General features: G+C 38.7%; 1 protein-coding gene and 1 long non-coding RNA gene across 6 annotated transcripts in view; one reads left to right on the forward strand and one right to left on the reverse strand.

Annotated features, from left to right (window-relative positions):
* Positions 1-27,714, forward strand: part of ZFYVE28 (zinc finger FYVE-type containing 28) — a 142,915-nt gene that overhangs the window by 96,903 nt on the left and 18,298 nt on the right. For 3 of the 5 annotated variants that reach the window (XM_004936224.5, XM_040699328.2, XM_015286015.4), the window contains exons 7-9: positions 461-562; positions 6,253-7,614; positions 16,409-16,513. In XM_004936224.5, the coding sequence (XP_004936281.1) occupies positions 461-562; positions 6,253-7,614; positions 16,409-16,513 (1,569 nt within the window). The remainder of the gene's footprint in view (positions 1-460; positions 563-6,252; positions 7,615-16,408; positions 16,514-27,714) is intronic. The other 2 variants (XM_420832.8, XM_015286016.4) reach the window with 1 other exon arrangement.
* Positions 12,651-27,685, reverse strand: LOC107053323. The gene is made up of 3 exons (XR_001466472.4): positions 27,275-27,685; positions 13,820-21,518; positions 12,651-13,093 (listed from the first exon to the last, which is right to left on the reverse strand). It is a non-coding gene; the product is annotated as an uncharacterized LOC107053323 (long non-coding RNA).

Here is a 27,714-nt window from a genome sequence, read left to right on the forward strand (position 1 = left end):
TACTGCTGGGTTATACTTAGAGGCAGAAAAACAGGAGCTCAAGTCATCTTTATTAGCTATAAATGATTTAGACTGGAAAGAAAAAGCTATTAGTAATGTCTCTCAAGCCAGTGATCCTTCCCCAACTTACCTAATAATCAATTTCTTGTATTTGTGTATTTTTTTTTTCTGGTTCACCTGCAACAGTGAATTAAACTTATGTTCTGTCTCTTGGGCTTCCAACGCTCTTTCTCCCATGCTTTAGGAGCATGGGATGGAAGGAAGGGGATCTTTCTCCTGCTGCTTTAAGTAACATTAAATTCTAATAGAGGTGAATAAGACAAGATAACAGTATGAAAATTCAGTAACTTGAGTATAGTTCTACTATTTATGTGCAGTTTCATTTCTGATTCCTCAACCAGCAGTTGCTCTGTGTGATTAAATTTTCATTTTTGTCTATTCATGCATGTCTGAACTGCAGTGGCCTTGTAGTCTACTCCGAGGGACCATTAAACTTGGACCATAAGCCAGAAGATATGTCTGAACTCTTCAGACCTTTTCACACACTGTTAAGAAAAATAAGGCAAGTAATAAACAATGGTCGGAACTGCTTCTTTTCTGCAGTGAAAATCAGACAGTAAAATAGTATGCATGAAAGCTTGCAGAAGTGTTTGTTTGCTAAGTGAACACTAAGATACATGCTCCTCTCATCTGCCTTGAGTATCCATGAAGTATCTAACTTGTTTTTCAGTTACCAGGAGTTTTCTGAACATTTCATCTCCTCGCTATTTTCTTTTCTCTGAATGTCATTTTTCTACATTTCACCTTTTCCCTATGGTAGGTTGATGCCTGAAATATTAAAGTCACAGTTTATTCTGGGAGATCCTGTTTCTAATTAGCATCAATGTTTCTGTTTAACAAGGCTTATTATATCTTCTCCGTATGTTATGATGCAATACTCAGGTCAGTCTTAATCTAATAGAAGTGACTATAAATTTTCATGTTTTGGATCTGTTTTTACAGGATGTATCATTTTATATGTACCTCTTTTCACAGGGTTCCAGTCTTGGTAACCATTGGAGAAGTGCTTTTTTTGGCTCAATTCAAGTATAAAGGGCATTAAAATAGTTTTTCCTTAGTTGAGGTGTTTTAAAAGATCGATGTGTTCCTTTGGAGAAATCCAGCTATTTCTTATGTTGAGTTTTTTATATTTGCACTTACGGTGTTTTATCTGGAAGTTTTTAAAAATAAATATTTTAAAAGCCTGTAAGACAGAATGTTCTCTCAATCCATGGACCCTCTTATTTTCTTATAACTCAAATTTGTATACCAACTGCAAATTGTATTTCTATAGTCCGTTTTATTTTCAGTTACTCTGGACTTAATCCATGGGTTGAAAAGATATGAGTAACGTCCTTGTCTGTTCAATATCTATAAATTTCTCTGCACACTTTCAGAAATGAAACGACCCTTTCAGGTTCATTTCTGGGAAAAGGAATTCTGATATTCTAATACGTATATAATTTATTATTTCAAGTGACCATTAAGAAATGTGATTTTGGTGTTCTTGCAGACACTTTGCAAAGTGTTTTTGGTGAGGCAGTATTTATTAGGACATTGGGAAAAAATTAAGCTAAGGTACAGCGTGACATTTTTTCTCCGTGGCAGTCTCTGGTTCGAAGGAGTCATAGTCATGGAATCACATTGATTCTTAGAGCGGCTTGAGTTGAAAGAGACCTCAGAAATCATTTTGTTCCAATTTTGTTCCAGTGTCAAAGAACTCATCCAAAAAAACTTGATTACTTGAAAGAATCAAGGGCTTTAAAAAATGTCCTTATTAATACTTTTGAGTGAAAAATACATTGTATGAAAATAAAGAAGAATGTGATACAAATAAGAGGGCAGTTTATTTAGAATCATAGAATGGCTTGGGTTGGAAGAGACCTCAAGGATCATCAAGTTCCAACCCCCCTGCTGCAGATAGGGTTGCCAGCCACTAGATCAAGTACTAGATCAAATTGCCCAAGGCCTTAAACACCTCCAGGGATATGGGGTACCTACAACTTCCCTGGGCAGTCTATTCCAGCACCTCACCACCCTCTCAGTAAAAATTTCCCCAGCATCTAATCTAAATTTCCCCTCCTTTAGTTTAAAACCATTCCCTCTCGTCCTATGATTATCTGCCGTTGTAAAAAGTTGATTTCCCTCACATTTATAAACTCCTTTTATATATTGGAAGGATGCAGTGAGGTCTTCCTGCAGCCTTCTCTTTTCCAGGCTGAACAAGCACAATTCCTTTGGCCTGTCTTCATGGGGTAGGTACTTCTTCATGGCCCTCCTCTGAACCCTCTCCAAAAGCTCCACATCCTTGCTCTCTTGGGGGCCCCAGGCCAGGACACAGCACTCCAGATGGAGCCTGACAAGAGCAGAATAGAGGGGGACAGTCACTTCCCTCTCCCTGCTGGTCACCCTTCTTCTGCTGGAACCTAGGATACCATTGGCCTTCTGGGCTGTAAGCGTAAGAATAATGAAATCTAGATAGTTCAGGCACTTTTAAAGTAGATCTTTTTTATTCTGTTACTACAGATTTTTTAACTGATTAACTTGCAATCCCTGCTCACTGACATTGCTCAGAGAACCCTACAAGGGAGCATGGTATGAGATATTTCAACATACTTCCAGCAAAAAGGGAGCATTATTTTCCGGAGTCTTTCTCTAGTCTCCATCAGCAATAGTTAAGACATGAAAAATAATTCTAGTAGTCTTATGTGAAATATTTTCATTTTACATCGCAGTTGTCTGGTGTTTGAATATAGAACATCTTACTGCGGAATATGGTGACATCCCAATAAATTTCTCCATATAGTTCAATGCACTATAGCCTTTAGCCAAAGTAATATTTTCACTCCAGTATATCCAAATATACAGCTGAGAACTTTTAAGTTGTATTATCCAAAAACAAGCCTGTTGTTAAAGGCAGTAAGTACTTTATTTTCGTACTAGTCAATGGATGTTTGTCTCAGGCAATCTTTTGTGGCTGTCAGCACTGAAAATAGTAGAGATTGTTATTTGTGGAGACCCTCTGAGCAAAAGTATTAAGGGTTTTTGTTTAGGTTTGGTGAAGCTGAGCAGCATGTGGTCAGTTTGAATATTTTCATGTGTGCAAGGTCCTTGTGTTGATTTTGATCTTAGACATAAAACATCAGCATTCTATTTTATCCATCTACCAGTGCATATGTAGTGGGGTTAATATGTTTAAGTTTGACATTTGAACCATTTCTGCCAAACTACTTTAATCAGCCTTATAAGCACACCAAGCATACAATCTGGTATATGCCTATATATTAATTTAGGTGCCTATGACTGAACATTCTTGAGGTGAAATATTACCTATGCTGTGTGTGCATTTGTGGCTGCTAGGTGGCGATTTTTGGAGGTTAGCAAGTCAGGGATTTTGCAGTACTCCTTAGATGTGCCCTCTTTTCTGAGCCCCCTGCCTGCCTGGTGCTTGGTTCTGGACCTCTTAAAGCTGATGGCGGGGTCCCTGTGGATTGCAGTGGTGTGCAGTCAAGCAGATTGAAGATTAAATGGTGCAGAATCAGCAGACCCTACCATTTTACATACACTGAAATCTTTCCACGTGCACTAGAAATCAAATGTGGTATACCTGCTGTGTCAGTGTGTTAAAGAATAGAGGGGGACAGGTTGTGAAACTTGCACACAGTGACTCAGGGAAAATACGTTAGTTTTTTCCAAGATGGCTGTGTTTCAAATTTGGAGCTGATTTCAAGGCTTTAATGGTAAGAGAGCACTGTGATGTTTGTTATTTATCAGTGTCAGTTTCTCGGTGGTGCTGCTGTGCTGAGCCTGGCTCACTGCGGTGGAAGCGGGAGGGCGCAAATTGCATTTCCATACCTCCATCATGGCTTCCAATGGCAACCCCATACACGGAGAGCTGTTTGTGTTCTGTTCGGAGTATGGACTGAGTCATAGGCTGGCAATAGTAGCAAGGATGCTGCTTTCTGAAAACAGTGTAAAATGCCAGTCAGAACAGGAGCGGAGTCCATGAAGGAGGCAGACGTGTGAGATCCCTGCACCTGGGTTGGGTGGCCCCGTCCTCTGCTCAGCTGGCCGTCCTTGAGTGGATGTACGGCCTCAATCTTTGAAGAAGTAATTTCTGCATCCTGGATATTGGCAGTAAAATACATTTATTGTTTTTGCAGTCCGTAGAGTAGATGTTACTACTGGCTTGTAATAGGCACAGTACGTTTTAAGACCTTGTCTCATGGCTGAAGACACCGTAAGAAAAATGTTCCTTGTATTTTCAAGGTTAGATTGCTTTGCTGTGATACCATGCTAATAAAAGGAGGTGAAACCCAACATGCACTTTTCTTAATTTGCTGTTTTCTAAAGCCTCAGTGAAAAGCAAGTGCACTAGAGCTGTCAGGGTAGACTGCAGAAGCCCTCATTACATGTGTCTTGTGAGTAATGGAAGCAGAGGGAGAATTCTTTCTTTCATATGAGCACAGTGCTTGCCTGGAACTACTGGCGAGTTACAGATGCTTCAACAGAAAGGAAATGAACCGTGGAAGTAGGTTCAGTTTAATTAAACTTAATGCTTTGACAATGATATCTGCCATTTAGTTTTAAACTGCCAGTAGTGAGATTTACTGTTTATTTTTGTGTAGTGGTTAACATTAATTCTCTTCCCAATAGAAGATGTTTGAAATATATAGGCATTTTAAGCGTGCTTTGTTCCTAATGTTGGCAATGAATCTTTCTTATTTGCTACACAGCATATAACTTCTCATTTACTATATAGTGACAATTGTTAATCAAAAGTTTGTCATCTTGCAAGGAAACCTGTGTTTAAATTAACACAGTGAGTGCAGGTTTTTTATGCAGACAACTGAAGGCAGTTGTCAGAGTCTGTTTTTCCGAGGACAAATGATGTCTGTTCGTAGTAACATTTCTGGTGTTGTAATTCAAAAGCTGAGCAGATTTCATATGAATTTACAGTAGGAATGTTTTCCCTACTGAAATAACGGGACTGGTGGACTACAACATGCAGTTAGACTGGTTGTATACAGCATTGTAGGCAGCGTGGGATCCAGCTCAAAATCCTCAAAGCCAACACGACTGTCAGCTGATTTAATTGATTTTTGAATCAAGCTTTATTTACTTATCCTTAAAACTGCAAACAGTTTTAACTGCAGATTCTCAATTTTTAAGGTGTTATTGGCAGAAACAAAGAGTTCAATACTCAGTGATGTTGGCCATTTGAGTGGCATGCAGTAAATATGTATTTCTGGGATTTGCAGATACATTCGTCTTTACTATGACTATGTGAAACATTTAATAAATAGATCTGGGCAGTCAGGCTTTCTGTCTCTTCAGAAGGGAAGCCAAGCAAGTCTGGCTGACCAGACTGCTGCTGGCAGTTCTTGACACTGGACACTTCTATGTGCAGCTTCTCATTCCGAAGCATAGTATAAATCAAATTCAGATCTAAAAATGAGTGCTGCATTGTTTTGAAGTTTTAAGGTTATAAGGCATTTAAACATAAGTCTCAATGCTTTTTTAGGAGCTTGTAGTCCAAAACTTCATAATAGCAGAGATGCTTTATGTCTCCAGAAAACAGTTTAGTAAATGCTTTAAGCCTGCCTGATTCTTAAGGTCATGCAGAAGTGTGGCTCCCTGATACTTTGTTCCACGTAGAGAGGAGACCCAATTTCCAGTCTCTGTTTCACTGAATAGGCTTCTAGGATATCAGCGTTGTGTAAGTGATATTAGTACTTTTAATGAGCTCTTTTTATCTGACAGTGCAAGGGTGTGGAACTTCTACTGCATTCTGTCATAGAATAACTTCCAGGACCTAATAAAGAGGATGGCAAATTTATTTACTAATCAAAGTCAAATTTGCAAATTAAAAATGACAAAGTACATCTGATTTGAGCAACGTTTTCACTCTGAGTAGTTGGTGAGAGGAGAAGATCCATTTTCCTTTGATTTATTTTGGTGCTTTGTTGCAAGGTTATAAATAATTTGGTACCCTCTATTTGCTTGAGTGTTCTCAAATTCAGGCACCAGCAGTCCCACGTGTTCTGAACATGAATGCAAAATGCTCCATGAGTTATGCAGCTGAAAGCATTCTGTGCTCCCAAGTTCACTTCCTGGATTTCTGTACTGACAGTAAAAGCTTTTTTAAATTGTGTAATGTCAGTGCTTCCTGTGATTGTAAAAGCAGTGTCACATGTATTTCTTTATTCTTAGGGATCTACTTCAGACATTAACCGAGGATGAACTGCACACACTGGAGCGTAACCTGTGCATCTCTCAAGATGTGGATTTTCCTGTCAGAACAGATCCTGAAGTACCCTCTGTCATCACACCGGGCATAACTGCAACTTTGCCAGCGAAGGAGCTCTCAGCAAAGGCTGAGAACACAGAGGCTGAGCTGGCTTGTTCGATGCAGTATGATGAACAGGAGCTGGAACAGCTGAATAGGATGGTACACAGAGTTGGAGATGAAATGTCTTCTCTGCTTTCCCCTCCAAGCATCTGTCAGTCTCCAGCTCACAGACCTAGCCTTAGAAATAGTTCCAGTGCAGAAGCTTCACCAACAAGACACCATCTTGACAATTTAACTGATGAAGAAGACAGAGTGTTTTTTATGGATGACCTAGATGGAGCAGGAGAGGCTCTTGCTGGGCTGGATTCAGTAAGTGATACTTTTGCTTGGGTGAATAACCCTTGTCACAATTCAAAACAGAACCTGCAATATAGAGACGCTCTACTGTATGAGAACGGTCAGCAAACAGAGGAAACTTTGCTTTTAAAAGACGCAGAGAGTGATGTAAGCAATAATAACAACATTGAAGACAACAAGCAGATGTCTGGCATCTCAGTTCAAAATTCATGCAGCTGTTTAGAAGGTCCGGATTCACAGTTGTACCTCAATGGTTGGGATGCTTATGCTGATGATGCAGAAATGGCGGAAATGATAGCTCACAGGACAGGGGGAATGAAAATATCTGCTACTGTGATATTCAATCCTAAATCTCCCTCTAGCTCAGAATCCCCAGTAACACCCGAAGCAGCTATTAATTGTGTTCCTGGATCTGCTAATCCATTAGCAAACGAGGAGGAGGATGAATCTCATAAACTCAGTATAGCTGCCACAAACTGTCTAATTAATTCCTGTGTGTGCTGTGGCAGCTGTGAAGACAGCAGGGAGGAGAGTGTGGAAGGTTTAAAGACTAAACATTCTGCAGGAGGTGTTGTAAATGCTTCGTACACATTAGTGAAGTCTAAGGAAATGGACCATGTAGATAACCTGGACAATTCAGTCCCTGCACAGGAAACGTTAAAACCCGAAACGTCTGCTTTATTAGCAGAAAGAGACTTTGGCAGAGAAGAGCAAAATCTGCCTGTCTCCTCTAAGTGCCTGGCACATTCCTCAGGTTCACAGGTAGGAGCAGAAAATGACTCTCAAGGAGAAGCAGAAAGCACCTCAAGTCAGCAGAAAAGGTGGGAGAAGAGAAAACAACTGTGTGAGAGAAAAGTGGAGAATAATGAAGATGCTGGTAGTGAAACGACAGCAAAGGAAGACACGAAGTCAAGATCTAGTTCAAGGTAAGACCAGCTTGATTGTTTGGTAGTAAGATTTGCATATAAATAAATCCTTCTATCCTTGTTCTTTAGTGATCTGTGTGTAATTGTTGATTTAAAATAAATTTGTGTTGAAGGATTAAGGTTTTTTTATACATAATTTCAATGCAGGTAACTTTTTGATGGGTTTTATCAGTTTTTTTTTTAGAAAACAAATAGAGAACAGCTGAGTTTGAAACCAAGTAAACTAATCTTCCCATTTTAATGTAACAAAAGATGTATTATACATTACCTGGCTGACAATATTTATTGCATTCTGCTGTTCTGCGGAGAAAAGTGTCTAGCAGATACTGAAAAGTTAAATTCTGCATCGCTGCAGGGGGTTAAATTGTGATTTAAATACATCCCAATTCTTAACTTCATTTAAGGAAACAGGGCTTATCTGATCAAGCTGCCTGTGGGCATGAGTGGATTTGTGAATATGGGTGTTGAAGGAACTTAACAAAATGCAGACACAGCTTTTAAACTTTATTATACCATTTCATCCCAAACTGGTAGAAGAATGGAGGTCGCACTGTGTTAATTAAGGAACTTTATAACACTGAGAGACCGTAATACCTGTGAAAGAAAAAGCTGTGCTTTAACTCAAGTTTGATGAGATGTTGGGATCCTACATATGTTTGTAGAAAGCCAAACTGGTTTTTTTTGCTGTTTTGTATTTTTATACTTATCTGTTTTAGTCTTTAGAGAATAACTTGTTTTTTAATGAATAATATCCTCAGTATCCCTGGAGCATTAATATCACAAAGCAGGGGGAAGGAATGGAATAAGTTACTGTTGTCTTCCTTATTTCTGTGATAATTTTCTTTCTTTATGCCTTGCTGTGTCAGTAGTGCAGAGGATGTATGGTGCAGGACTTCTCTCTTGTATGCGTACAGAGTTCAAGACAGCTTGAACCATGAAGCATTACCACAACATAAAAGCTGCAGAAATAATCGTTTAATAATGTTCCAATTGATTTATGAAATATTTCGCTAGCTGTGGAAATGGAATTATGAGTTCTTTGGGCCAGAGTTGATTCTTCTTACAGGTACAATACAATTTAGCATGCTTAAAACTCAACTTTTGAAAAGAAAGCATTATTTTCCTCAGTATTCTGAATGTTTGTAGTATTAGGCTTTACAAGTATGATCACAAATAGGGCCTCATGACTGAAATACTGTGTGGTCTTTATTTTACGAACTAATTCAGAAATCCCTTTGCCATTTAATGATTTCACAGCACTTCAAGTAGAATACTGTTGTATGCTTAATTACAGTGTCCTGATACGTTATGAATCTATTACAAAACTCAATTTGTCTAATAATTCTTTTTCCTTGGGTAGGATATTAAGTGAAATTCGTGAGGGCAATTCTGTAACATATAATTATAATATCTATCAGTTTCTTTTTAGCCTCTCATGGTTTGTGTACGCAACAACTTCTTTTCCAAGTCCTCCCGCAGTCCGTGCCCTGTGGGACTTTGTAGACCTCAGTCATGTTTCACTGATATGATCTGTCTTTGAGGTTGGGGAAGTCACAGCCTACTTGATCATTCTCTGTATTGAAGTTGTCCCATAACTGTAATCTTTCTGTTTGTCTTTCTCTAAACCTTTTTCCATTATACTGTTTCCTTTTAGAGATAAGGGAATCAGAAGTACACTTAGTAAAGATATGGGCAAACCGTGGATTTGTGCAGTGACCTCATCATCTTCTAAGGTTTTTCCAGTGATTCCTAATATTTGACTTTGGATTTTTTTGGCTTATTGCTGAGTGGTGAGCTAATGGTTTCTGCAGTTGTCTGCCAGCTCCCCATATCCCCCTTCTGAGCATGGAGACCATCAGTCTTAGTGAAGCTTAAGTTTTTCTCCCAGTGTTTATCAGTTGAAGCTCCTGCCATTTTATTACCTGTTATCTGGTCTTTATGATCCTGTCCTGTTCCTCAGTCTGCCCTTGTTCTAGTGCTCTTCAGACCCGCTTGCTCTCCCCATTTCTGCAAGACATAATATGAAAACAAAACCCCCTAAATGACCTCCTGCTATTTTGAGAATTTCTCATTTAACAGCTCCTTTATCCATTTTGGGACCTTTTCTCTTATACTATAGCCCATTAATTGTGGTTTTGTGTGTTTTCACCATTGCCTCTTCCATAGTTCCTTTATTGATTACAGCTAATTCTCTCTTCTCGTTATGGAGACCGGAGTGCCTCTATTATTAGTTAGTAAGCAGCATTCCGTTTTGCCAGAAGTGGGGAAATGAAATGAAATGAAATGAAGGCATTTTGATGGTAGATTGTTGCTTCCTTACTGGCAACTATTCTGATGTAACTCCTTCAGTGTATTCTGTGGCAAATGGAGGTGCTGGGAGGGGTCTGTCAAGGGCATTAGCTTAAAAAATTGTGTGCATGTGTTGCTCCTTAGTTTTCAGATACATGTATGTCTATTTATATACTGGGTTCTTGCCTCTGAATCACCAGTCATGTTATCAGGAAGAGGGAGAACTCAGAAAACACAACTTTGTGGACCTTTTCTTACTTACGCTGCCTGAGTGGTGACTAATCACTGCTTTCCAGTGGTGTTTTTAAATTGGAAGATCGTATCAGGCCTCTGTGACTGCTCCCTATTGCATGGTTGTGAATGCCAACTTAACCAAAGGGGAAATGTTTGAGCCGGTGGATAATTCTCAGAATGATGGACCCATTAGCTAGAACAATAAGCAATCTAATATACATGGAATAGCTTCAGGGCATGCTCATTCATCAAACTGATAAATGTATTTACTTTCTAGTTACTGTAACTCAGAAACTAGGAAAAGGAAATTTTCTTTCCCTTGTGTGAATCAGGCAGCTATCAAATGTGTGTGCTGTGACATAAACTGCTTCTTTTAGTAAATCTGTTCTTATTCAGCACAATATGGCATTATTAGTATGATTTCAGTGATCCTGTCAGGTTTACTGTAATTAATCCTTTAAGTCTGAAACGCCTCGTATTTCTTGATCTAGCATCAGTGTTCAGTGGAGTTTAAGGTAAAGATTAAACACTCTTCTGCTTAAGACCCAGGCGGTGGTGTGTCTTTACTGCTTTGAGTCCTTTGCTTCATTGTTTGTTTGCATGAAGAACACAGAGTTTTGGCAGCAGGGTTAGTGCTACACAAACACGAGAGGCACTGGAAAAAATGTTACTGGTATCTGATCTGCTGCAGGTTTCTTAATGCTCATTCTGTCAGAATTTTCTCCCTCCTTTTTCTGACAGAGGAATGTCCGAGGACTGAGTACTGTGTTCATTTTGTCTTTATTTTTGGTGTTCTGGAAGTTTCTGGCTTCCTGTTTTTTTTCAGCATTGATTTGTCCCTGTAAAACTTCTGTTACATCTCCAGATACAACAGGAAGTCATGCTGACATGCTGTGGTAGCATTTTTGTGCATCTGGCTTAAACACTTGGTTCTGTGGCATATTCCGTGTCCTGTATACTGACCCATAACAATTTGTATGTGAAGGATTCTTAATTACAGTTCCTCTCCTTTCCTCTGTACGTCTGTTATGTCTAACTTAAATCATACTTTTTTTTTTTTTTTGCCATTTTTTGTGGCCTTAATGATGGTGAGCATACTGCTCTTAATGAAGCCTTTTACAGTGCAGCGGAGACGTGGCAAAAGGAGCTGAGATTGGTGGCGAGGAGAACATCCTATCTGCAGTCATTCTGCAAGTTCCAAGTGTATCCATTGGCCGCTAGATACTGACACTATGCACATTTCTTTGCAAAGGCTTAAAAAATAGCATAGCTTTGCCATCTGCTTTTGCAGTGTAAGGAGGAGGAATGAGACATCCTCCTCCAGAAAAGCATGTTTTGTTCTTTACTGACCTGTATTGCAGTCCCACGGCAAGATTAATAATTTAATTTTCTCCTTCTTGATATTCAAGATGTCCCATTACTTAGCTTGGCACTTCTGTAGTCTAAAATTTGTAAAACTAGAATATATTTAACATATTTATTCCCTCAGCATGTTAGAATGGCTTTGTGAGAAGATGAACACTGTTTTATACAGTAGGTGTTCTGGTTCTGGTGTCTGATTTTGTTCACTCTGGCAACATCTGACGCGCTCACGTTTTCTTCAGGAAAGCTTTTAAGATATTACAGTCATTCCACCACTATTAATGGATGGAAAACAACTATTTGAATCTGGAGGTTGGCTAGCATTTACTTCAAAACAATGATAGTAATAATTAAAAAATCCTTTTTAGCTTGTCTTCTAGTTTATAGCATTTGATTTTGTAAGCGGCTCCTCTATCAAAACTAGATTGATATAGCACTACAGAATAACTCGATTAAGTGTATTAAATTCTTGTCTTCCCCATAACATTCCTATCACAGGCAGACTTAAGAAGTTTGTGCCTGTCTTCACATGACAATTTGCCTCTTCCAGAAAAATTAATGGACAGCTGTGCTCGTTCACAAAAGCAAAAACAGGTCTGCTTAGCCAGCTTGTATTGATTAGTCTTTTATATAGCTGTTCAGGAGTAAGAATTTCTCATCAGCAAGGAGGAAATAGTGGTTGATTGGGGAAAACATACCAGCCTTCTGATTGCAAAACTTTTCTTAAGCAGTCTTTTATCTGTCTGTTGATTGAAATTCCTTTGTTCCTCTTCTGGTATTCTGTTTCTTTACTATGTAACCTTATATTCATGCAACTGGAAAAATTCAGATGTAATACAGATAAGTTCTTTCAATCCCTCCTGCTCTGATTTATTTCTTTTTTTAGCCATACAAGTCTGAAATTAAAAGTGACAATGTGTGACCTTGTCTATTCAACAGGGAACAGATTCCATGTGGTATCTGATAACATGACTGCTGTTGTGAAGCATTAGCATACAAATAAAAGGTGTCAGTGTTGTAGAGCAGATTTCCTCTTACTAGGTCCATATATCAAAATGCAGCATCAGGGAACTGTGTTAATTGACAACATACCTATTCCCGAAATGAATTTCTATCTCTAGTTGGTAAAACAATGTTTTAGAAGTCACTTTTCTGAGTGGGGTTGGTATTGCTGACACGAGGTGTTAGGGTTAGCTCTCATGCAGTGTGAGACAGACCAGGAAGAGAAGTGCTAATTAACTAATGTAATGTGGAATATAATTGTAGCTTGAGTAATAAGGTGCACGAGGAAGGCATTCAGTGAGATGACGTGAGATTTAATTGAACTTCTAGGAGTCTGGAAACACATTCCAATAGAAAACAGCACATAAAGCAGGACAAAAGTGGCTTTGCTTTATTCTTTTTTTTTTAAGCTTACCACAGTTGCAAAAAATACCAAAGATCAGCTGTAAGTGGTTTGGCCTGATGGCAGTCCATGAGAAGAGATGACCGCATCACCCCATGGCCCTTTGGTCTGTTGCCTCAGATCTTTATTCTGTCTTTATCAGCTGAATAATTTTATTTTGGTGAGTCTGGATGGTGGTTTTATGCCATCCTAGAATGTAATTTTAAAGTTAGTACAACCGGCATTTACGGCCTCATGAGTGAAACAGAGTTTTGCCACTTCACATAATTGAAATACAGTCCAATGAATCCTGCGAGCGTGGAGGTCCAGTGCAACCTGGCACTGAGTTCACGTGAGTGTGAGATGCCATGAAGTTCAGCTCACACATGGGCTGCTGTGGGAAGGAAGGAGAAGCTGCTCTGTGGGATGGCAGGCTGCCACAGAACCCGTCTGTATGCACACACGTGTCTCTTCCTACAATTGTGCTAATGCACACACGCACCCTGCTAGCATCGGCTGTAACGGCAGCCACGAGTTGGGAAAAGCAGGTCAATTCAACATCAGTACCTACAGTGTCAGGCAGGCACTAATGAGAAGAAAACTGTGTGAAGAGGTGTCCTGAGTCTGTGTGTGCTGAGGAATAAAAATGTAGTGAATATGTCAGGAATCTGTTCTTATAAAGTTATTTTATGTAGTCCTGAGAAAGGCGTAAAGCAGACTTCTCATTATTCGATTCCCATTTCTTGGTGCTGAATAAACACAGACTATCTGGCTCTGAAGCACTCCAGTATGAATATCAAATAGAAATAAATATAAATAATAAATACTATTTTCTGGTAGAAAAATTCAATCTCTAGCAGTGCAAATAAGTGCGAAAAATATTTGCAGAGTGTAATTATCTAAATGGTGCGGGGGTTTTTTGTACCAGAAACTGACCTGTGTGAGCCGGGTTTGTGTAACGCATCTCCAAACAGCATTACCAGGTGGTTGCTGACAGGTGGGTGAGATCGGCGGGTGGCTCCACCTGGCCAGGCTCCTACACCGAGTGAGAGAGAAAGCAGAGGAAAACCAGGGCTTTATGAGGCAGTGGCGATCAGCTTTAAGACTTAAAAATAGACGGGTAGTGGAACTGGAGGGAAAAAAATTGTTAAGATTGTTGACAATGTGAACCGTTCTTGTGCCGTTCAGTTCTGAGGTTCCTCCTCATGCTTACCCACCATCAGGTCCCAGTCCATTGCATTCCAGCCCTCTGCATCATTTTGCCTTCTGGATTGGACCATCCTATCCAAAAAATCAGCTGAGGATTGAAGCTGATGTTGTTCCTGGCACAGAGCTGCTGAAATCTCTTAGCAGAGAGATGATACTCGGGGTGGTGCTGGTTTGTTTTACTTATCTTTTAGCCTGAAGCATTTAGTTCGCAGAAACAGATCAGAAGTGCTGGCCTGTTGGTTTTGAATAAAAACTGAAAAATTCAAATTCTTAAAAAAAATAAATAAGAAAAATCACAACCTATGAAAGCGAATGGAATTTGGGCTCTTAATTCATCTCACGATTTTGTTTTGGGTACTGTTGGTAACAGGTATTTGCACTGGATTTGAAACGTATCAGGAAGAGCTTAACAGAAAGCACTCAAAGATAAATAACAAACCTTACCTTTCTCAGAAGTGTTCCTGCTCCATTCAGCAGGGAGGATTGCTGGACTACAAAAAACTGGAAATGATGGGGAGGTGAGAGAACAAAAGGAGATGCTGAGTTTGCTAGTCGTTTTCTGGTGTTGTTGTTTAAAGATTACTTTATTCTGAATGATACATTTCATCTTTGCAAGACAGCTTCTCCTGCTCAATCATGCTGTGAAATTGCATTCTGATGTGGGTTGTTTTTTTTTTTTAACATCCTTTGCTGCCATAAAACAGATAGCAAAAGTACATTCTAGTGGTGTGACCATATTGTAAGATTGGATGCCTGAGGTGATGAGGTATAAAAGTGGAAGCCTTTATTTAAATGTATGCATCTCTTCATAATGAGCAGAATTAGAAAGGGAAATGATATAAAATGAATGACAGTTAAAACGATTTTTGTTAAAGTCTGATAAATTATTTTCCAATTGCAACAGTCCTCCTTTTAACCAAACCATTTACGCTTGGAATTCGTTTTCAAACTGGCAATCAGAAATGAAGTACATGAAGGGGTCCGTTTTGCAAGTGATTAGTGGGAAGCATGCAAACAAATCTTATTATTCCATAGAGGGATTAGAGCACATACCTTCTGTACGCTCCTTTGAAGAGTTCCTTTTAAGCATTCTTCCAGACTTTTAGCTGCAAAAACGGCTATAATAGTAAATTTGGTAGAAGAAAAGAATTTGGAAAACAGCTGTTTGAACATGTAGCCCACATGCTCCTACAGTTCAGTCAAGCCCAAGAAATCTGATAGTTGTGGAGGAGGAGCGAGGTAAAAGAACTGTGATCTATTTGATTCTTTCTTTTAACTACAGATATTTCTTACGTTTCTCTCTGCATTTTCCAAATATTTCTGTTGACTGAATTTTTGAGTTCAGCAGCCTTGACTGATTCTCCTGCACTGCCTAGAGCTGATACAGCTTTGATACGTTTGCTCAAGATTACATATTTTCTTATCATGTAATTTAATTTTCCTCTGCTTGGTGCAGTTTTCAGTAGCTGAGCACTAAATAGTTATTGAAACAAAAAAAAATTGGTCTTTCCAAGACCAGTTATGAAACTACTTTTAACCTCCTAATCCCAGTTTGTGTTGATAATATCAACGATCTTGTTGATAATTGTTGATAATGTCAATGAGATCTGAAGCAACGTACCATTTAAAGGCTTTTTTTAGTCCCGAGACGACAGAAGCAAGTTGTATACCACTAACTTAAGTTATTCGTGTTCTCTGATTTAGTAGCTAGTGGATTTCCTTTAATGAAGTTTCCATGGTTTGTCATGGGACTTCTACTTCATGCTCATCTGGTTGATGTGGAGCCACAAGTTAGAGATGAATGCATAGCAAGTCCCCATCTCCTTTACTAAGAGTCAGCTGTCTGTTTTCTCATGGACTTTTTCCGTCCCATTCTCATTCTGTGGAAAACTCGATCAAACTTGTGGTGTTTCAGAAGTTCTTGGATCTTATTGATGATGATCTTGCCGTGAAGTATACAGTGACGTTATGGACCTCCAGTGATGCTATGCCTTTGTGATAAGATGAAAACAGTGCGGGCTCACTGTTCTGTCTACAACCTGTGAAAATGCAAAATCCTTGGTTCTTTCCTGAGTGATTTAACTGTATGTCATAAATTAAACTGAGGAGTTTTATAAGATGTGTGCTCACCAGCTTTGCCAAATTGCCTGTCCCTTTGGGAAGAAGCCAAAGTAGATAACACAGAGGAACAAAAATACACTTGTCAATTTACTCTTAATTCTGTATAATCAATGACAACCCACATGTTACCACACTGCTCTGTTTTTTACCTTTGTTCTCTTCAGCAGTTCATTTTGTTTCCATATGTTTTTTCAGTTCTCAGGATGGCTTACGTGATTCCCCCCTCAGCTCCATCTCCAGCAGTGACTATGAGAGTGTTTCTGTCACTACATGTAGTCTCTCCAGCATATACGCTCTGAGGTAATAACTCCCTTCACAGTCAGATTTGACTAATTGTATTGCATTATGGTTGGTTGAAAATTTTCCTTGAGTTAACAATCAAGTGACAGCAACACTTCTGAATATTCTTCCTTTTGAACAGCGGATGCTTTTTCTCCCCAGCAGTTCTCTCTCAGCACTGTTGCAATTAAGAGGCAACTACTTTCAGAAAAGTTTTAATGCATGTTCCATTGAATTATACCATATATCAGTGATCTTCCTCTTATGTGTCCATGTGGAGTTTCATGAGAGCCTGAAGGTTTTGGCTTGAACTGCATTGAATGTGTGTCTTAGGTCTTGCCTTTCTAGAAAGCATGTTTTTTTTCCATTTAATTTCACTTAGTTGAAGAATGCAGTAGTAAAGTGAGAGCTGCATGCCAGATAACTATAATATAACTTCCAATGCTTTTTTTGGCTTAAGTTGTTAAGAATGCTAGTTTTACCTTCTCATCTTCTGAGCCTGCATGTGAAGGTTTTAACTTCAGTTTGTTTTGCACAGAACTCCTGCAGTGAATAATAGAGAAATAAAGATTATGGAAAAAAGTTACTAAAGCCTGATTTATTTGGCTATTTTTGAGGAATTAATACTGTACATGTACATCATGTATTGCATACATTCTACGCAATAACACTGTTACTGTGGTACAGGTAGAGAGGATATCACAGTTTCAGTCAACGTAAATCTTCCACTGCTTCTCGTCTTCCCTTTTTTTGTCCATTTATCTCTACAAAGTGCTTCATTTTAACTGCAGGAATTCCTGATTTTGGTATAGAGTTGGGAAAAAGAAGGCAGCAAAAGTGATAGAGGAAATATTACATAAAGCAGTAAGTATTTTTAGGATATTCTCACCATCAGGCTCAGTATTTTTTATATGTCCATTTTTTAAAAGGGCACATAAGGGAAGGAAGATGCAGCATATCTGTTTTTCATGTTTTTAGTTTTGAAATACATTAACTTTTAACTATTCTTCAAACAAAACTCAATTTACCAATGTGAAGTGGTTGCCCTCTGCTAAATACAGTGGAACAGACAGTTTGACACAGGACTATTTCAATGGACAACAGAAATAACCTCAATTATTCTTTGGGCATAACTAAAGTAAAATAAATGAGTCTTCCTTCATTATGCACAACACCTTTTTTTGAGGACCTTCCTGTACCGCCTTTGTATGTTAGTATTGTAGTTGCCACTGTGTTCAGTTATCTTCATGATTAAATGAACCAGATCCCTCTCTTCTTTTGTTTTTTTCTTTTTTTTTTTCTTAAGGTTTAATTTACAAGACAGTATTTTTGCATTTGAGCTTTTGCCTGGTGAATTATAGCATTATATCATCCCCAGGTGTCATGCAGGAATTCCAGTTATTTATTCTTTTGTATATCATAGATATTGCTAAGGATCTAGCTATCGTAGCTAATGATCCTATAGAAACAGTTAGGTGCCTACTTGACTATACAGGTATGAATTGATTTCTCCTTTTGAAATGCTTACACAGCTTAATTTGGAAAAAAGAAATGAAAAAGAAATAAAGCTCCCCAGTCTGACGGCTTCAGAGAAGTTCCTACATCTGTGTGCTTAAAAATGGAGTATTCAGCACACCTCTTTATATTACACTTCAAAATTATTTTTACAGGCCTCGCTATTACCTTGTATTACGTAAAGTGTTTTCTCAACCTGTGAAACAACTTATACAGAATTATGTTATCTACTACAAAAAGGATGTTCTTTGCAAGGACCATCGCTACAAATGTTCTTTTCTGAAATAACCAAATTCTCCCTGATGTCACATGCCTAGCCAAAATAATACCTAAAATATTTTTTCTTTTTTCCTCTGAAATACACCTTCTTACTGTGTCTTCAATTTCTTCCTGTTTTCACCTGTAATGTTGAGAGTTATAAATTTTAACTTAACATGTAGATTTTTTTTTTCTGCAAAATGATTAGTGAAAGAGTTGACATCCAGTGTTGAATGAACTAGTTTGTTACACAGCATAACTGTAATGGATTTGAAACAATGAAGTATGGTTGATATGAAATTCCACTTACCTCTACATGCATTGTTTTCCAAATGGAGAACCAAGGAGCAAATTCCTACTCCATACATCCTGGAGCACAGTTTGACTCGTGCTTCATTCTTTGCTGTTTTATTTATAATTGGGAAGAAAATGCTACAGAGACTGTAGGATCCAATTGGGATCCTGTAAAGGAGGCACCTTCAGATCTTCTCCATCTTCAACCAGTTCTATGTAGTTTTCTGAGCTAGATTCATCCCTCCAAACTTTATGCACCAGACCGATACACCCAAACCAGAAGTTTTGTTGCTCTAGCTTCCCTGTTTTACCAAGGGCAAAAAACAGAATTCTTAGTTAGGTGTGTTTTATTCAAATGTATCTACATCACAAAGTTTCAGGCTTAAGTCAGCGCTATAATTATTTATTTTTATTACCAACTGTCCTGATGAAATATTTGCCTGTAGAGCACAAGTTGAGGGGCCAAAAGAACGTACAGAGGATTCCTGAAGTGGCTTTGTTAACGAAGTTTGATTTGTTTATTTCACTTGTAGCAGATCTGGTTAGATGGTTAAACTAAGAGTTAAAGTAAAACTTTCAGAAGTTAAACTTTCATCGCAGTTCAAAAGATATTTTGCAAAATGTAGTATCTGGTTTTGAGATGCCCATATGTAAGTATCCAACTTTCTTTGTGAAGAGTAAATATACTCTATGTATTTCAGAAAGTTACAGAGAAGCCACGTTTTTATGTAGACTCGTGAGTTTGCATCATCTTTCTCTTACATCAATGTGAATGTGGAGTAATACAGCTTACTTAAGTGCAAATTACATGTTTGTAACTACAGCAGGGAGGTGGCAATTGGTCTATTGTTTATATTAGCTCCGGGAAATGATGCATCCTGGTTTTCCTTTTTACTGGTATCTGCTTCCTAGATGTAATTTTTAGAGCAATTTTTAATATAACCTATTGTAAATAGGCAGCAGTCCTTCAGTACAACGCTGGGAGCTTATCCGTTCCATTGTCAGAAGTAGTAAAGTCAGTGGCTTTTAAAAAATAAACTGTTTGTAGAAATTTGTTTGTCTGTCAGCTTTCAACATGCATTAAAATTATCAGACAGGATCCTGAGGGAACCATTAATTTGAGTGGAAACCAAAGCGAAGGCTATCTGTATGCTAACTGAATGAGATAACTTGGTATGCTTAAAGCCAAGAATGAACCAAAGTTCTTTGAAAGACTGGAGCTGAAAATGGCCATGGAACACAAGTTTTGGGAATAATGAGGGGGGACAAAGTGAGGCAAAAGAAAAGCAAATAATTATAATTATTTGACTTTGAGCCTTCTTGGAGTTCTTTGTCAAAAATGATGCAAAGGGAGAAGAAACAGCAACAGATCTGCATTCAAGTAATTTGCATTCAAGAACATGGTAAAGCCTACTTCATTTTGGGGTTATGATAAGTCAGTAAATGATAACTTTAAAAAGTAACTTTCCAAAGCAACCTTAATGATGTGATAGATGCCTTCACTGGTCACTTTTTTTTTTTTTTTTTTTTTTTTTGAGGTATATCCCTGTGTCTCAAATACTGATACTTTGTAGTATTCTTTTTGTGTCCTTACAAGAATTGGTGGTGAGTTTTTAGCCCTTGTTACTTACAGTTTGTAAAGGGAGGTATCTAAAGTGCATTGTGGCTCAGGCCTGTGCCAAAGCAGCAAGACTCTGCCAGCAATTAGAGCGGGATGTTTATCTGTCTGGTTGTTAGAGTATTTGTATCTGCATGCATTGGGCCAAGCCCAAGATTGCTGGATGTAGTTAAGAATATCATTCACTATATTGCATAATTTCAGTATATCCCCGTCTGAATGAACACATGCATGTGAAACAGGGTTATCTCAGTATACGAATGAGAAAGATGAGATGTTGGTTATTTGCTTCAGAGTCTGCGGGGAACTGCCTTGCCATCCAGCTCCTGTGGCTGGGCCTTTCCTTACAAACACACACATTGCACTGTTTTTCTTCAGCAGAACTCAGCACCTGAGTGGGAACATGAGAAGCCAACAGAACTTAGTTCTTCAGCAGGACTTGAAGGAGAATTCATTTCCTTCACCTTATGGTCCAGTGTTAACCATTAATCTGTCCTATGAAAACTACAGCACGGATTATTTGCCCACAAGAGATAGCAACTGCTCCTGGGGTTGGTCAAGGAGGTGGTAGTGTGGAGGACAACAAATGTGCTGCCAATGTGTTTCCATTGGTCGGTCACAGTCATCCTGATGAGCTGTGTATCCACATCTTCCCTCTTGCAGTTTTACCATCGCACTTATTTAAGCTGTACAGAATAACAGATGAATTCAGAATCCAGTTAGGTGGGCATTTTTGATTTGATGAATTAATTTCTGTAGATTTTCCTTCCTCCTTTTTGCCTCATTATGGAAAGGCTGCTCACTGACAGTTAGACCAGGTGATCTTAGTGATCTTTTCCAACCTTAATGATTCTGTAACTGGCAGAAGATTGGCGATAATTGCGATATACTGTACTGGAATCACAGAAATAAAGAGCTCAGTGGGAGAAGTTGTAGGACAAGAAATGGTTCTATACCTTAAGAAAGTTAAAATGACTTCTGAAATAGATGCTATTGCTTCTTAATGGTTTTGAGCTGCAAATTTTCAGTGCGTGTTTTAAACATTGTGAGTCTGTGCTGCTTTGTATAGCTCTGTCACTCAAGCAGTGTGAGGGCAATTAATATGCATATTAATACCATCATAAGCAGGCTGCTGCGGGGACTCTTCTTGCTTTGCAGCTAAATCCCTTGCCCCAACAACCAGCTGAGCAGTACCAGCAAAACAAACCCATCAGCGCTGATGAGGTCTGTCAGCTTTTGCTTGATTTCAGTCAGTGAGGCATATGTGAGTGCAGCAGATGTCTCTGGTTTCTCACTGCCAGCATCCTTCTTGATGTGTTTCGTGCCATCTTGTTCTTCACCCTGCAAGACAAAAAATTAGATGTCCAAACAGTGCAGCATTTTCTAAACTGAGCGTTCCCTTTTATAGGAAATTCTGTAAGATAATTCTAGGTAAATTATATGCATAGCTTTGTCCTGAGTAACAAGAAGCTGGCGCAGATTTTACTTTCTCCAGGAGTGAACCAGGCATCCCGTGTGAACAACTTGTTAACGAGTGCTTGCTACAGTGGGAAGGTGAAAAACAGGGTTGTGTTGTTGGTGGGGGAGTTGTTTGTTGGTGGGGTTTTGTTTTGTTTTGTTCTTTCGTTACTGAAATGGTCAGGTTCATATTTTAAAGATGTTAAAACGTCCAATATGCTTGAAGTGAATTAAATATAAAATGTGTTACTCTCTGTGTAAAAGAAGTGAAATAAGGCAGTATTTTAACCCAAATAGCATCGATGGCAGAGGCAAGGAGTGTGTTCTAGCAAAAATTGCTCAATACCCCCACATTTGCCATTGTGGGGGCTGTATTCCAGCCAGCATGTTTAGCTGGAGACAGGCACAAAGTGATCGTGAAGGGTTAGTATTTGTGTTCCTACGTAGCCCAATTGTCATTTCCATTTTTAGTAATTTGGCCACATTTGAAATTATGTTCATTCTAATGCCGTGTAAAATCTGCTGTTGAATGTCACTTGGTGTTCTCTGTGCTTCCAATGGAACAAAGACTGTTGCCTCGCAGAAATCAGATTTTCTTTTACAGAATTTATTTTTTTAAATGCCCCCCAAAAACTTAGAAAAACATGGTTGGGAGTTTTGAGATTGTGCAATTAACCAAAATCACTATAGCGACTGCAGGTTTTCAGGTAGTTGAATTCTTTAGCAATGCTTAAAACCAAGGATATATTGAAAGAAAAAATAAAGGATTTCCTCATACTTACAGCAGCACTGAAGCTGAAAAATGAAGAGAGAGATATTTTCTAATTACAGTTTCAAAGCTCCACCTAATACTGTGATTAGCTTTTCTCGGCTTTGATTCCCATGACTGCATACAGAATTCCTGTGGGATTTGCACGCTTTAATGCTTCACCTCTTTGTTTTCTATAGTTTTTTTTTGTGAGAACTGAAGGAGGTGATAGGAAAACCTTCTGCTGATAGGCTTCTCTATCACAAAAATTTCTTTGTGCTGCAAACTGTTTCCCAGTGCCTCTTTTCCATTGCTGTGTCTGCCACACACAGCAGTTGTAACTGAAGAGTTTCTGCTGGAGTTGGATGCTAAATTACTTCACTTTAAGTTAAGCTATACAGTGTAATTGCTTGCATATTACATAGGACACTGCTGAAGGGCTGTATGAAATGACTTTGCCACTGGAAATATTTCTATCTAACATCAGGTATCCAGGGCAATATGTTCCTGGATAAGACAATAAGTTCTGGGTGAGACATAAAAAGCTGGGACTGCTGCTTTCCTACCGTCATAACAGATAGAGGAGCTGGTATTACAAACCATTCCTTCATAAGCACTTAACTATTTCTATTTTTTGCTCTCAGTTTTTGCAGTCCAGGGTTATTTTTGAAATTTCAGTATTTCTGTGCTCTAATCTCATTAGTTTTCATTTGCAATGTGAGTGAATGTTTGAGAGCTTTAAATGCACGTTTGATTACAGGGAAGCGTTAGAAACAGAACATCATGGTGGAACTGGGAAAATCTGAGTAGAACCTAAGCAATGCTAACTTCTTATGTTTTCATTTCTGTTGTTTTCTTGAATTTTACAATGCTCTTATCTTGCAGATCTTATCCTTTTTTGGTTCAAATTTTAAGAGAAGTGGTAATTATAGCACTTTGCAAGTAGCTGGTATTTAAATTGAAGGTAAGAAAGCAGCTGCACTGATCACTAGTGCTCTGAGCAATTTGTTCTTATTTCTATAGACGTTTTATCCATAACAAATTAAAAAGTGTTCTTTGGAAGACTGCTTTATCCAAGACAGTAACTCCTGCGCTGGCAATTCGTTTTAATTCCCACTTGGAATACAGTATCATAGCATCCTTCTGGAAAGCCAGGCTGAAGTGGTAATGAGTTTTAATAAGGCAGTTGTCCAGGTAGAGTTTCTTACCATGGATCTGTTTAGCAACATGGTGCTTCAACAGGTGTGCTTTTTTAGAAGTCCAACATGGTGTACATAACAACAGTGCCCTTCAGCTTGAGAAGCTAAAGGAAGGGTTCAAGATGGCTTTCCAATGGAGCAGGTAACTTTTGAGGCTGCCATGTTGCAGGGTAGAGGTTGTTCTTATTGACTTCAAACTCAGTTTTCTCTGGTTGAAGATATCAGTTGGAACACTGAGTCACCCTGTTTGCCAAATTATTTGTTTTAGTCTGCTCACCTCAGCTGGGGCAAAAGAGGCTAAGAAAGAGCTTCTGCTAGTCCTACAGTGATGGAAAAATACTTCTCCTGCTGTGGACTTCAAAAGGCTGACAGCAGATGAGGCTTTTATAGCATGTGTCCTGGTATGTATGGGGCTGGGCACGGGTGGTACATGTGTTAATACTGCAGTGCAGTTGGGTTGCCCAGCTAAGCTGTCGTTGCTCGAGGTGTTTGTATGCTGTTGTACTAGTCATTCCTCAAGGCAATAAAGTTTTGAAGACTTGGGAACATTTTAAGGCTTTTTTTTCCCTCCTCTTTTGTCTTCCCTCTTAAAATAGGGAGAAAATACGTAAGAAATTGCATACAAAAACCCTCTTTCCTAAGTATAATACTGGGGTAGAAAGTCAAGAAATAGAGTTCTGAATTAAAGCCTTTTTAGTCTGCTTTAAATGTAGCTTCTGAGATCATTGATTAAAATACGTGTATGCTATTATCCGAATAATAAGACATGTTCTGAATTTGGCTTAAATGACTCTACAATTGAGTGTGTAGCCACCCACTTCACTTAAAATAATTGTAAGAAGCCATTAATCTCATCATAGTTTCCCTCCCAACCATACCAAAACTAGTAGTTACTAGAAACAAAAAAGTTTTTGCCTACTGTTTATTGTGAATTTTTTTTGTTAGATGACCTGAAAAGAAATACCAGAGGTACTGCAAAATGCAGGATAGGAACTAATAATTTTTGTTTTTCTTTCTTACGTGAAGTCACACTTTTCTTATTCAATCCCCTATCATTTTCCTGTTGTCATTCCTCGCATATACAACCTTTGCCTTTCCCCAGCTATTGTGTGTGATCTTTTAGATGGTCTTTGGAGCAGTCGTCTGTTCTTATTGTAGAATGGAACACGATGCTGATGGCAGCCTTCAGGCACTTATAAAGTGCACAAGCAAGTAAGAGTAATAGCTTAGGAGAGGTATAATTGGCAGCTCAGTGGTGGGGTTTCCAGTTACAGCCTACTCAAGCATCAGTGGGATGGATGCAGCAGTTACCCAAGCAGTTCTAGCAGCTCTCTTCAGACAATTGCAGACTTGCCTGCAAAAAGGGATTTTTTTACTTAAAGTGTAAGGGAATTTGAATGATAGAGGGAAAAAAAGGCATAAATGTTGTAGATTGGAGAAGTGTGTGTTACTGATGTTACACACACAGCACAAAGTGAATGTTCCGATAAATTCTGCGTGAACAAAAATGAAAGCCAGGGGGCTCATGAGAATATTATTTGAGGAAATTGTATGTAAGTATTTAAGGCCAAATATTTGAAACGTACATATAGGGAACTTTTTGTACGTGGTACAGCTCTATGTTTATTAGATGTTAAAAAAAATACAGCATTTTGAACAGTGAACATGAGAGGATAGTCACTGAACTGTGTGTTAATACTCTTCAGGCAGGCATCTGTAGTATTTCTTATAAAACTTCTTAGTGTTTGAGTTGGGTTGAGTTTGTCTTTCTGGACGTTGATCCCTCCTGATTTAAAGGCACCACTGACAGTCTTCTGAAATCTGTACCTGAAAAGTAGTTGTCATTTAAAACCTTGCACGAGATCAGAAACGTATGGAATGGTCTTACTTTCCTTTTAAAACTGCTGATATAACTGTGCTGCGTGTAGTAGAATAGATACATTGGATTTGCTTTCTCCTCTGCGAGGAGTGACCACCTGGTGCTTATCCACTCCGGTGTGTATTTAATGGGTACTTAAAGTACTCAGCAGTTTGAAGAGCAATGCAGAATTCTTTGAGAGATTCCTTTATGTTCTGCATTCAATAGAGAACAGATTTTAGGTTTTGTGAACCAAGTACTTGGAAATTCGAAAGGAAGCATCCATGACGTGTTACAGACTTCTACTGCCACTGCCTGTTTTTTGAGCACAAATATGAAGTATTTAATTTTAGACTGACTTTGAGTCTTGTTGGGTTTGATTGCTCAGTTTTAGGCTTTGCTGCTTTTCCTGTTTTTGGATGAGTGTCAGTGCTCAGCAAATGGAGCCCAAGGCTTGCTGGGTCACAGCTGGTTGCCTAATATGACTGGCCTCTTCTGAAGATATCAGTCATAACTTCTGTTCCACAGCTCTGCTCCCCACTGTGTGTATATTACTGCTTAACGTCCCTTTGGAATTTAAAAGCTGTGAAGCGTGTTGGTTCCATGGGTGAAAGGTGATCCTGTGCACAACGAGTTACTGGGCTTTGTTTGCTTGTACATATTTGACTAAATTTCACAGTCAAGTGTTGAGACCAGGCAGCCGTTCTGGAGAGTAAGCTGTGGTGAGCTGAGACAGTCCTGCTGCTCTTATCCTGTGATCAGTGGAGAGTCATTTTAAACTGCTGTGTAAACATAAGTCAGGTGAAAAGCTGCTTTTTTTCTACCTACCAGTTCCTTTATAACTTATAAGCGGATTTGTTGTTTGGAATCAACTTCTGACATAACATCTCCATTCTTCACATTCACCTTCAGGCATGTTATCTTTGCAGTGTTTTCACAGCATGAAAAATAAATACATGATGAGCATTTTTACAATAAGCATTTCACAAAGGGAATTCCGTGCCTGCTGTGTCTCTTTATAAACTAATTCCTTGGTTAGTGCAGGGGGTCACCTTCAGCCGAGAAGGGAGAAAAATAGGCAACGCATCCCTGGCCACCTGGTACTTAAATATGTTTATTTGTGTTCTGTGGTGATATGTATTTCTGCAGATCCTGATGGTAAAGCATTCTAAATCTGAGCACAGCCTGACGTTAATGAAAGCTTCCTACACACTTGGTATCACATGAGAGTTTTTATCCAAATTATGCATGTTAGATAAGCCTGGCAGGAATGGCATTCCTCTTAGAGCCATAAAAATAGCATGAATGAATAGTATGGACAAAAGGTAAGCAAAACTCTGTAGATCAGAATTCAGGTTTGCCTTCTAAATTGTCAATGTAAAAATCCAGAGATCTCTAACATTTGCATGGATCCAATCACTGCTTTTTGGAGTACTCGGTTGCAGGAGAAGCTGTGTATCTGAAATAGGAATGTTTCTGCTCTTCCTGTGTTTCTGACTGAGTCTGCAATATTTTCTGTCTACCTTCTTTAGGAGTAAGATGTATTTTCAAGTAAAGAACAGATGGTCATTAGTCACTCTTTAAGAGTCATTTTTGATCTAAATCCGACAGTGTCATATTGGTAAAATCAGAGTGATCATTTCTTTCTAACTGTAATGATACTTAGGTCTAGTTTTAAATTATTCTTGAATGTTCACTTTTCACTTGGCAGTGACACAAGCAATCAAAATATCTTTCCTTTTTTTTTCCTGAACCTCTTGTGTATAGAAATCATACTTGATAGGTCTGTGCATATGAATATATGTTGTGAATGCAAGTATACGTTCATACTGACCTTCATTCCACAGTGCCACAGCAGTTCTTATGTGCTCTGTGCTGGGGAGTTTTAGGGTGAATCCAAGCCAGTCTTGTGATCACAGAATCATAGAGTGGCCTGGGCTGAGAAGGACCATGGGACATAGCCAGCCTTAAGGAGGCACCATGCAGCGCTTGGAGGGGGTCATCCCTGAAGCATCCCTGTCTGTGCCCTGCACTTTGGGTGGGGCTTAGAGTGGGACTTCCAGGGACACTGCTGTGTTGAGATTAAATATGAGGGCTGCTCTGAAAGTAATGCCTTCTATGTTGTTATGCTGGCCCATGACATCAGAGATGGGTGTTGGTGGTATTGCAGTAGAGCTTCTACATACCCACCAATATTGCATTGCATTTTATTACCATACAGCAGATATAAGACTGATTCTTTAAAAAAAAATAATTAAAAAATGGGAAGACTTT

The sequence above is a fragment of the Gallus gallus genome, chromosome 4, assembly GCF_016699485.2.
Source record: "Gallus gallus isolate bGalGal1 chromosome 4, bGalGal1.mat.broiler.GRCg7b, whole genome shotgun sequence".
In the NCBI taxonomy this organism is placed as follows: Eukaryota; Metazoa; Chordata; class Aves; order Galliformes; family Phasianidae; genus Gallus; species Gallus gallus.